Source organism: Myotis lucifugus, unplaced genomic scaffold (assembly GCF_000147115.1).
Source record: "Myotis lucifugus unplaced genomic scaffold, Myoluc2.0 scaffold_92, whole genome shotgun sequence".
Classification (NCBI taxonomy): domain Eukaryota; kingdom Metazoa; phylum Chordata; class Mammalia; order Chiroptera; family Vespertilionidae; genus Myotis; species Myotis lucifugus.
The window spans coordinates 61,178-73,695 of NW_005871140.1; the positions used below are offsets into that span (position 1 = coordinate 61,178).

Sequence of the window (12,518 nt, forward strand, 5' to 3'; positions counted from 1 at the left end):
ATGGTAAAGTTATTGTGTTTATTAATAGACCTTAGATTCCAAACAGTAAAGTCTAGTTTACTTTAAGTTAAAAGAAACCTCATTGGTTTAAAAAGGAATTAAAGCCCTGCTGGTACGGTTCAGTGGGTTAGGCGTCATCTTTTACCAAGTGGATGCTGGTTTTTGTTTTTTTATGGCTTTTTTCCCTTGTTTCTCTCTCTTTTTTTAAAATTCTTTATTGTTCAAAGTATTACATATGTCCCCCTGTCCCCCATGATCCTCTTTCCCAGTCTGCCCACGCCCCCCAGACCTGGCCTTCACCCCTCCCCCCATTGTCTGTGTCCATTGGTTATGCTTATATGCATACAAGTTCTTTGGTTGATCTCTTACTCCTACCCCCCAACTCCCCGCCCCCCATGGTCCATCTTCTCCTGCCTTCCCTCTGAGGTTTGATGGTCTGTTCAATGCTTCTATGTCTCTCAATCTATTTTTGTTCATCAGTTTATGTTGTTCATTATATTCCACAAATGAGTAAGATCATGTGATACTTATCCTTCTCTGACTGGCTTATTTCGCTTAGCATAATGCTCTCCAAGTCCATCCATGCTGTTGCAAATGGTAAGAGCTCTTTTTTTTTCACAGCAGTACAGCATTCTATTGAGTATATCTACCACAGTTTTGTAATCCACTCATTTGCTGATGGGCACTTATCCTGTTTCCAAATCTCAGCTATTATAAATTGTGCTGTTCTGAACATAGGGGTGTGTATGTTCTTTCTGATTGGTGTTTCTGACTTCTTGGGGTATATTCATAGGAGTGGAATTACTGGGTCAAATGGGAGTTCCATTTTTAATTTTTTGAGGAAACTCCATACTGTTTTCCACAAAGGCTGCACCAGTCTGCATTCCCACCAGCAGTGTAAAAGGGTTGAGGATTCCCATTTCTCCACATCTTAGCCAGCACTTGTTTGTTGATTTGTTGATGATAATCATTCTGACAGGCGTACCTCATTGTACCTCATTGTTGTTTTGATTTGCATCTCTGGTGATTAGTGATTTTGAGCATGTTTTCATGTCTCTTGGCCTTCTGTATGTCTGCTTTCAAGAAGTGTCCATTTAGGTCCTATGCCCGTTTTTTGATTGGATTGTTTACCTTCCTTGTGTTAAGCTGTACAAAGTCCCTATAAATTTTAGAGATTAAACCCTTATCAGAGATAACGTTGGCAAATATGTTCTCCCATGCAGTGGGCTTTCTTGTTGTTTTGTTGATGGTTTCTTTTGCTGTGCAAAAGCTTTTTATTTTGATGTAGTCCCATTTGTTTATTTTCTCTTTAGTTTCCATTGTCCTAGGAGATGTGTCAGTAAACATATTTCTTTGACATATGTCTGATATTTTGCTGCCTGTGGATTCCTCCTAAGATTTTTATGGTTTCCCGTCTTACATTTAAGTCTTTTGATTCCTGGTCAGGGCACATGCCTAGGTTGTGGTCTTGATCCCTGGTAGGGGGTGTGCGGGAGGCAGCTCTCCCATCAATGTTTCTCTTTCCTCCCTTCCTCTCTCTCTAAAAATCAATAAACTATTCTTTTTTAAGAAAAGGAATTTAACAAAGGATTTTAAAGGAGCTATCTCAGAATATTTTAATGAGGGAGAGACATGTAAAGTCATCATCATTCCAGAGATGAGCTAAATATACAATTTCTTAAGCTTTCAATAAATTATTTAATTACTCTATATTGGGGGAAAAAGCAAAAGCAATTCCTGTGTAGTTCAAATTCCAGTAAGAGAATGGGTATTGATTTATCTTATTTCATCTGTTTCAGGGAGCCTACAAGAGTAGCCAGCCCATCAAAACCCATGGACCTCAGAATAACAGACATCTATTATACGAGCGTTGGGCACGCTGGGGAATGTGGTACAAGCACCAGCCCCTGGATTTAATCAGGTACTGGCGATGGATCAATAATGGAAGATATATGTTGTTTTATTGTCATTTTCTTAGATTGGAAACTATTTTATTTACTCATCAAGATGCAATCAGAAAAAAAAATAATCCACTATGGGTCTTCTCAATTAAGGGAATTTAATTTAGGAAATAGGTTACACAGAGGATGGGAAAGCTGAGAAATCAAACAGGAATAACAAGACAACCAGAGATTAACAACGGTAGAAGATTGCTAACTACCCTCAAGCTGAAGGGGAAATAGAATGAAGTATATTTCAGGGCCTAAAACTTAGACTGTGCAATCCATGATTAGACTACCTGTAACGAAGTGGAAGTGTAGGGAGTAGAGCTATGAAGAAGCCTTGGCTGCTCTGGAGACAGCACTGAGGAAAACCAAGAGAGCAGAAAAGTTTATGGCTTCTCCCTTCCTTGGGGTCTCCCAGTACCTCCTGGCTCAACTTAACCAGGAGCAATTTATGAGACAACCTGTGTTATCTACTTCCCTGTGAAAACAAATCAAAACCAAGAAGCAGAAAATGGTTTTGAGAGCAAATAGGAAAATGACAACAAAGCATCTATACATTTATTTATCTTTCAACAAAGATTCAGTATCTGTTCTATTTCAGGAAGTTTATCCCAGTGAATAATTATCCTCAACTTGAATTAGTTTTGAAATTCTGTTATATTCATGATTTATTTTATTTTGATCTAACTCAGATAAATATATGTACTCCTGTCAAATAATATTGTTACCTCTTATTTGACCTTTAACAATGTGTAAATTAAAATCTCAATATAATACTGTCTGTGTAAGGTGTCTATCTGTGTAGTCTTCTAAAGATATTTTGATATATTAGTAATATATTAGTAAGACTCCAACCTTCAAAGGATACTTGTTTAAAGGCCTTGTTGCAATACATGTTATTAAAATAGTCTTCTGTTTCAAAGTAGAACATAAAAATCTATAATAATAAAAGCATAATATGCTAATTAGAGTGAATGTCCTTCCGGACAACCTTCCGGATGAAGTTGGGGCTGTGAGGGAAGCCCAGGTCCTGGGTGCCTGCCAGTGGCCGGAGGGAAGCCTGGGTCCCGGGTGCCTGCTGGCAGCCAAGGTCCCAGGTGCCAGAGGGAAGCTGGTGCCAGCAGTAGGGGGGAAGGAAAGCCTACTCTTGCACAAATTTCATGCATTGGGCCTCTAGTGTTATATAAAAATATTGTATATTGTATAAAAAATGAATTGACTATTGATCCATGTCTCCTAGGAGAAATAAATGGACAAAAACATCAAAATATTAGATAAATGATGCTTAAAGGAGGATGACCTTATGTCCACACTTGGTAGAATATACACAAGTTTTAGTTGGAACAATCTAGAAAATAAAGTAGAAAAGGAATAATTTTCAGAAAGACAAGTCTTGTTAAGGAAAAAAAAAATAAGATCATTTTCTTCCCAGCAAGAATCACTGCCCAAATGAACTATAAAACAACAGGCTTTAAAACTACTGCTGGGGGAAAAAAAAGCTGTGTGTTAAGTAACCATTTTAAGAAAATGGAGACCAATTAGTAGTAGAGAATTCAAAAATTTTTTATCTCTTACCAGAGCGTTAGAAATGGTGTGACAGTTACTATTGACAGTAGACTTGGTGAAGAAAGAGTGATTGAGTAGTTTTTAGAACCATGTTATTCTTCTGCCATTTCCACATACTAGTAAACTGTATTCATCAGCTGAAGGGAAATAAAATACATTCATTCCCTTATCTTCACTTGATCCTTCCTGTGGTGAGAGCTAGTAAAACAAGACACAGTCCACTTCTCAGCAGCTTTCAGTCACGGGAAGGGGAAGGAGTGGAGGAGTGCTGGGTCAGTGTCATGCAGTATATAAATTCAGGACACGGAAACGTGGCTAAGGGCGGGACATCTAACCCAGGGTTGGAGTGGAAGTCAGTGATATAAAGTGAAGGGTAAGTACAAGCCAGGCACGGGATAAAGATAAAATGTAATATTCCAAAGCATGAACCAAGAAAAGAATCACGTGCTGCAGGAATTGCAGACTTGAGCTTCGTAGAGGAAGATGTGACATAATTATGCAGATTGTGTGTAGCATAAGGGAGTCTGGCCAAGGGTGCTGATGGAGACTGAAATCATTTCTGCTCTCCCCATCCACCTACAGAGGAGACTTTTTTCTAATTTATGCGAAAGCAATACGGTGTGGCACAGATATGTGTGTAGAAAACAAAAAGGGATTCTTCTTGGAGTATGGAGAAAAGCAAGAATTTGCTTGCAAAAAGCTCTATGAACCATATTAAGTTTGATACAGAAGTATATTTTATAAAATTGTTCCTATGAGGACAATGTTTAAATATAAACAATGTCACCATTATTAGAATCATTAGCAACCATGACTATTAAGATAGCCCAGGTGGAGCTGCCAAGGGACTGGTCTGGAAGCCACAAGTGTCCATCTGAAACTCTGACGATGTATAGTGTCACTTATGTTGCCTTAAGCTAAAAATTTGCTTTCTCATGCAGGCTGTATTTTGGTGAGAAGATTGGGCTATACTTTGCGTGGCTGGGATGGTATACTGGAATGCTGATTCCTGCAGCACTGGTTGGCTTGTGTGTTTTCTTCTATGGAATATTTACAATGAATGCAAGTCAAGTAAGGTAAGCTTCTAATAGACTTGTTGAAAATCGTTGGCCTTTCTTCTGATTGGACAAAAGCTTTATGATAATGCTGACTATATAAACAAGTGATAGTACTATAATATATTTGCTGTTTTTTGTGTTTGTTTATTTTTTGTTTGTAGGGAAGCATCACCATATAAAAGGTAATTTCTCTAGTATTGTTACTGGTGGGTTGCCCTCCTGTGGCTGGTGGAAGTGGGCTTCTTGGGGTGCCACAGGAAAAAGAATTTCCTCAGGCCTCCATGGGAGGATGGGGTATCATGGAAAGCTTTATTGATGATGTAAAATTAAGGAGGTTTTCTTCCAAGGTCCCATTTCCCCTCTGTCTCGTCATGGAAAAAGTCCAGCCTTATCTTCAGCAGAGGTAGGATTGAAGTCACTGCCCAGAGTTTCTGCTCCATATTAAAGTGCAATCCAGTCCAGCACTTAGCCAGGTTAGATTGTGTTCCCAACTGCAGTCCATTGCGTGTGGGGTCTACATGGCTAAGGGCCACACGTCTACTAGGGCCACATGGTGTGCTAACCCACACGCCAGCGTGGGTCATGGAGCAAGGGAGCAAGACCACAAGAGAGCAGGAGCAGGACAAGAGAAACAGAATTCTTAGTCTAAGGATTTTAACCTTCCAATATTTTGCCTGTTTGCAGTGGCTCTAGCCCCTATCCAAGTACCTTTTTCCCAGGTTAAACTGACAGGCAAAAGCACCTTCCACAGATCACTTTATTGCACATGCACCCATCTCTCCCTTTGTTTGATTCCTTACCCCAGTGATCTGCAAAGAATACATAGATGGTTCCCTAGGGAGCGTGAAGTTTTAGCTTCCTGGTGAAGCTGCCCAGATGACCATGCTTATAATGTCTGGCCATCCCTTTGCTTTATTTCTATTATTAATATTAGCTAGCTGATTATGACAATAATACTGTTATATGAAAATTATTTTGCATAAGTCCTAAAATTATTTCTGTGTATGTCAATTTTTTCTTTCTAGTATATGCCACATAATAATTCAATAATGCATTAGACAGTTTTATATAATTTATATTTGCATAGCATTTAGAAGTCTAGAATGCCCTCTCAATACATTAGTTCAAATAATTATATAGTTATAATTCTTTTAAAACTTATAATATGTAATACCTTAATCAATTAAGAAATTTAAAAAAAACTTATAATATACAAAGACCTTCCAAATATGTTGTTTCATTTAATATACCCTTTACTACCAGCCTTTGAGGTGAGTATTCCTTTTTGCTGATGAGGGCACCTTACATACTTAAAGATGTCTAAAAAAATACTCCTCCCACAGAAGCCTTTCTCTAAGCAGCCTGCTCCCCTGAGAACAGAAAGTTGCTTTCTACTCTCTTACTCTCTAGGAACAGATATTGTAATAGTTTTGCATCACTTAGATATCAAGTAGTTGTGAAATAAGGTCCAACAAAAATCACACATTTATCAGAATAGTGATTCTTTTGTTAAAGTTGAATGACCCAAGATTTGATTATAGGATCAGTACATTATTATTCAGCAGAGGTAACAGTCACCCTGGCACCAAAGACTCTCAACAGCATGTTCTCCTTCATATATCACAAGGACATCATTAAGTTCAACCTTGTGTGGTACTCAAAATATGAAAAACACCTCTCCCATCCAAAGCTCAGCACTTTTTGTTGTTGTTCCAACTTTTAACCATGGCCTTGGCACTGGGTAGTAATCAGGACAATTGAGGGAACCATGAAAATTCATTTCCTTGAATTTTTAAAAATATGTATGTAATAGTCATATTATACACACACACACACACACACACTAGAGGCCCGATGCACAAAATTTGTGCAAGGGGCTTGGCCCTCACAGCCCCAGCTTTATCTGGAAGGTTGTGTGGAAGGATATCTGGAAGGTCGTTTGGCTGCCCAGTCTAATTAGCATATTACGCCATATATATATATATAGATATATATATTTATAACAGTTTTCCCTAAAAACAAAGTACTTTCTTTGTTCTAGAGATGAATCCTGCTCCACAGACAACTTCCTTGATTTGGTATCTCAGCATGAAATCTAAATGATAATTAGCATGAAAACAAACAAAAAACAACTACTGTTCCAAAGCATTTCATCTAGTCATAGGTTTATTTCAGAATTTGGCAGCTTCACTGCCACTCTGGAAGATAGCATCTTCCTGTCCTTTCGTTTATTTAATCACTGTCTTAGAGTTTTCAGTGGATAGATCTTTCACCTCCTACATTAAATTTATTCCTTACCATTTTATTATTTTTAATGCAGTTACAAATGAGATTTTTTTCTTAATGTCTCTTTTTGATAGCTTGTTGTTGGTGTATAGGAACACATGATATTTGTATATTATTGATTTTATATCCTTTAACTTTACTGAATGTGCTTATTAGTTCTAACAGTTGTCTGGTGGAGTCTTGATGGTGTTAGAAAAACACTCTTTAAAATGAATTAACACAGACAGAAAATTATTCTTAGACAGACTTACTGTTCAAGCTGATTCCATAGGTACACATTCACAAGGTTTTATCATGCCATGTAGACTCCCCCTCCACCCCTCCGAAGCTGAAAATGAACAAAAGGCTATGAGAGGAATAGATTTGCTATTCCTGTTGATGTATGTACCCATGGGGTAAATTAGGCCTCTTTTGTATGAGGTAAATACTCTTTAACCGTTAGTACAAGGAGTGTTTTAAAAGGCATTAGCAAACTCTTTTCTTCGGTGCTTTATGGTATTATATAACTGCTACCTCTGTCACACTGTAATTAAGATCCTGTCAGACTTTCTATTCTAAATCAAGATAAGCTTCACTGAATATCTTGACTTTCAAAATTTCTTGGAGCTGAAATTTTCCATTCAAGGTGTCAGATGTGATTAAGTTGTAGGTGTTATCACTTCGGGTAAGGGGGAATAAAGGGCTTTTATTTTGTATTGCTTTGTTTTAGTATAATTTTTAAGTTCTTTTTTGTTTAAAATGTAAAAAAGCTGAGGATTTGGTTGTATTTATTATGTTTCTGTCAGCTAAGTTCACATAAGTTAAAGTCACATATCTTAATTGCCCTGCAGTAGAATTATATAACCAAGTTATAGATTTATTGTATGTATATGTACATGTATATATTCACATGTGTTCATTGCTCTTGTAATGAAATGTGGTCAGATTTATGCATATGAGCAGACATATCATAAGAATATGAAAATGAGCAAGCAGGTAGATATGGCCTCAGGCCCTGGGTTTCCGGTCCAGAGCAAAGAACAAAAATCCCAACTTTCTAGTCTATTCTTTCCTCTTTGACATTAGAATTTACCAAGAAATGTGTATGGGGCTCAGTACTGACCAGCTTTTCAAAAGCAGTTGAGTCCTAAAGGGCCTCTGAAACTGTCTCCTGACAACATCCTTAGCAACAAGGGTTTCTTTCATTTATTAACTGCCTTTATTACCAATAACCCTTATGTAACATCCCAGTTAGATATTATCTCTAACTAGAGATAAAGATATTGATCCTCAGAGAAGTAAATGACTTGGTCAGGGGAGGCAATGGTCACCCTGACCCTGAAGGCTCTTAACAGCATGTTCTATTTCAAATGGGCAGCTCATTTTCAAACCTCTATCTAATATATTTTTTAAATTGTAGCAAGAATACTTAACAGATCTATCCTCTTCAAAAATGTTTAACTGCAGCCCTGGCCAGGTGGCTTAGTTGGTTGGAGCATTGTCCCATACACCAAAAGGTTGTGAATTCGATTCCTGGTTGGGGTGCATACCAGAGGCCACTGATCAATGTTTCTCTCTCACATCAGTGTTTCTCCGTTTCTCTCTCTCTCTCTCTCTCTCTCTCTCTCTCTCTCGCTTTCGCTCTCTCTCTCGCTCTCTCTAAGTCAATCAAAATATTTAAGTGCACATTACAGTATTGTTAACTGTGGGCACACATTGTAGAGCAGATCTCTAGAACTTATCTTGCATAGCTGAAACACTATACTCTTGCACAGCAACTCCCACTTCCCTCTCCCCTACCCTTTGGCAAACAGTATTCTTCTCTGTTTCTATGACTATATCTGACAATAGATATTAAACAAAAGAAAGCCACAATTCAAGGGGTGGTTATATTATCCTGCTCAGCAAAAGAAATTAGGAAACACTCATGCTGGCACACTTCCTCCCTCTAGTGGTTAAGTGAAATCAAAGAAATTCCCCGTAGTCTCAAATAAGGCTACAAATTACATTGTCAAAAATTGTTTAATATTTTTTATTACGTATCAAGTTAAACTTGAGCATGTTATAGAAAATGAGATTAATGATTCTGGCATTAAAAACGGGATTCATTCTTATGGCTTGGATTCTAGACTTGGTGCTTTAGTTTGACCATTTGGAAAATGACATAGTATAAACCGACTTTATAATACCATCTTAGTATGAGATTTCAATGCAGGGCATATCATGCCATTCTTTAAACACAATGAATTATGATAACAAGCCCATTTTAATCAAAATTTCCTTAAAGATGTGTGTTAATTCTTCTTATTTGTACAAATGTGTGGTATGACTAAGAGAAAATATAACCCTCTTGTTCTTTGGGGCTTTTAAAATGTATTATTTTACCTGTGTCTTCCTACTTCATATAGGCATTCTGATTACTAGAAATATGATGTGTGATCATGGGAGGATTATAGTGTATATGAGACTCATTGCCTCATCATCACTAATAAATTGGTTTTTGATAGGAAAATTACTTTTAATATAAAGCAAATATATCCTTCTTTTAGATATATTATAGTTGGTGGAGAATTGGACCCAAAATCAGAAAAAAAACTACAGTCTGTCCCCTGAACTACTTATTGTTAGCTGTATGACCTTGAGAAATATCAGTTTCCTCTCAGTTGTGGGGATAGGGATAATTATCCTGGCAGGAGACTGCAGTGAGGACTAAATGTAATGGACATGAACTCATCTCTGCTCACAGAAAAACACTATATTACTATATAGTATTTGTACTTGCTATTTATTCTGATTATGGCTTGAGATTATACATATTCCACACATGAAATTCACGTTAATTGTTTTTGCTTCATTTGAATGTAGACATTTTAGAAAATTGCCGTTCTTGCTGCAAACATCACCTATTAAACTTTTATCTTCAGACATATATTCAAAAGCCTTGAAATTACTTTCATCATTTCCAGAGCAGATTTACTTCAAGACAATTTATTCAGGGGATACTCAGTTGGAAAGAACCATGCATGACAGATAAAGGCACAAAACATCTTAAAAATAGGTTGCTGTAAACTCTTAGGCTGTGAGACTTTGGATAAGTTATTCTTGATGCCTTACTCCTGTCACAAAGTCATCTATAATGTATGCTGAGGTGTTTTTAAAAGTAGTGGCATAAAACTGAAGAGACAGATATTATACAGTTACATTCTAAGAGAGAATATAACATATTTCAGTAAATAAAAACTGTCAGTTCTGCATGACAGTGTGTGAGAGGTACACAGAAAAAAGGGAAGGGAAGGGGAGGGGAGGGGAGGGGAGGGGAGGGAAAGGAAGGGAAGGGAAGGGGAGGGGATGGGAGGGGAGGGGAGGGGAGGGGAGGGAAGGCAAGTCAACTCCCTCAAATTTCCACTAGACATGATGCACTGATTTACTGCAGTGGATGTTATGAAGTTGTGTGAATTATGGATGCTGTTCATTCTGGTGATTCTAAGGCAGCAAGATACAAGTGAAAGATAGATTTGAGAAATCAGAATAGTTAGATTTGATTCCAACTCAGCCATTTCCAAGCCTGTGAACTTGGTTAAAATTCCCTTGGGTGTTCCTCACAAAATTATCCTGTGTGTCATAACATCATGTGTAAATGTGCTTTTGCAACAAAGCACCACAACTGTCTCCCAAGTATAAAAATATGGCCTATGATCATTACATTATCTGGGTGGAGATATCTAAAAATAAAGAAGCAAACAGAAATTTCTATATCACAAATATCCTAAAATTCAAGTTGGAGCCACAGTTTTCAGTTCTTCTGCAGCCCCACTATTTCCATTTTTTTTTTGTCTGTGTTGCTGCTTCCCTCAGGATTGACTGTAGGAGCTAAGCACCTTCCTAAACATGAAGCTTTATGCTTTCTTTTTCTTCTTTGATTTCTCAAGCAAAGAAATTTGCAAGGCTACTGAAGTCTTCATGTGCCCCCTCTGTGAAAAGAACTGCTCACTACAGAGACTCAACGAAAGCTGTATCTATGCCAAGGTGAGTGCGGACGCTCACATTCTCCTTCCTGAACTCCAGGTAGGAAAAACGTCTTTCAATGAATGGCTTTATATCAAAGTTAAATGTCCCCAAGAGTTTAGACAATCTATATCATTGACAATGAAATAATATGTCATGGTAATTACAAAATGAGTATGTTTTTATTTAAATATTATTGTCTTCCTTTGTTTTTATTAATTGGTTATTGTCATCATTGACACAAAGCTTCTCTTAGAATGATGTCTAGATTCTTCATAGGAAAAGATAATTTTTATTACTAATGATTGCATTTGAATCTTCCATGAAGTCTCATGAAATTAAAATACTTCTCATTTTACAGGGGAAAAAATGAAATGACATGCCAAAATTCTCAAATTGCTGCCTCTCATAGTTAACTGAAGGTTTTTTAAAACTCCTTAAGTCCAAGTAACACCCAGAACAAATAAATTAGAATGTTTGGGTTTGGAACCTGGGCATCAGTATATTTTAAAGCTTCTCAGGTGATTCTACTATGCATACAAGTTTGAGAAACTGAATCTCAGTTACTTATGTAAAACAGTTTTATTAAATTATAATCCTATCTAATAATAGACAAACATGGTAATTAACTGTAGCTTTGACACGATTCCCATTGGCTAATCAGGGCGATATGCAAATTAACTGCCAACCGAGATGGCGGCCAGCAGCCAGGCAGCTGAAGCGAACAGGAGGCTTGCTTTCTCCAGTGGAGGAGGAAGCCAAGGTTCCCCGCCTGCCTTGCTGGCCTCAGAGCTGCTCTCTAAGAAACAATGTTGCAATTATAGAAGCTAAAAAAAACCCAGATACCTGCTTTCAGCCATCAAAGCTGGAGCAAGCAGGACCGAAACAATGTTGCAATTATAGAACCCAAACAAATCCTAGATTCCTGCTATCAGCAGCCTAGGCCTCAAGCTGGAGCCTAGCCTCAGAGCTAAAGCTGGCTCTCAGCTCCAGTGACAGCCATAGAAGGTAAATAAATCCCAGAATAAAAGTAAAAAAGAAAAAAAGGAGAGGTTGGGAGCTCCAGTCGCCTGCCAGCCTGAAAACGGCCCTCAGCCCCTCACCCAGACTGGCCAGGCACCCCAGTGGGAACCCCCACCCTGAAGGGGGTGTGACCAGCTGTAAAGAGCCATCATCCCCTCATCCAGGCTAGCCAGGAACCCCAGTGGGGACCCCGACCCTGATCCAGGACACCCTTCAGGGCAAACCAGTCGGCCCCCATCCGTGCACCAGGCCTCTATCCTATATAGTAAAGGGGTAATATGCCTCCCAGCACCGGGATCAGTGGAGCCACGAGGCCTCCTGGCACTGGGATCAGCGGAACCGCGAGGCCTCCGGCACTGGGATCAGCAGAGCCGCGAGGCCTCCTAGCACCGGGATCAGCGGGGCAGCGAGGCCTCATTGCCCCGGTGTCAAGCGGAGCCGCGAGGTCTCCCAGCATTGGGATCAGCGGAGCCATGAGGCCTCCTGGCCCCTGGAGCAGCGTGACAGGGGGCAGCGCCAAACCCCCTGATTGCCCTTCAGCTCTGTGTGTGACAGGGGGCGGGGCCACAACCTCCCTATCCGTCCTGCTCTGTTCCTGACAGGGGAAGGCGCCCAAACGCCCTGATCGGCCCTGCTCTGTGCCTGATAGGGGGGA

At 38.9% G+C, this 12,518-nt stretch overlaps 1 protein-coding gene across 1 annotated transcript in view; it reads left to right on the forward strand.

The window, feature by feature from the left end:
• The window catches only part of ANO3 (anoctamin 3), a 129,697-nt gene that overhangs the window by 37,693 nt on the left and 79,486 nt on the right, over positions 1–12,518 (forward strand). The window contains exons 8-10 of the mRNA XM_006091589.3: positions 1,800–1,921; positions 4,454–4,588; positions 10,765–10,861. Of these exons, the coding sequence (XP_006091651.1) occupies positions 1,800–1,921; positions 4,454–4,588; positions 10,765–10,861 (354 nt within the window). The remainder of the gene's footprint in view (positions 1–1,799; positions 1,922–4,453; positions 4,589–10,764; positions 10,862–12,518) is intronic.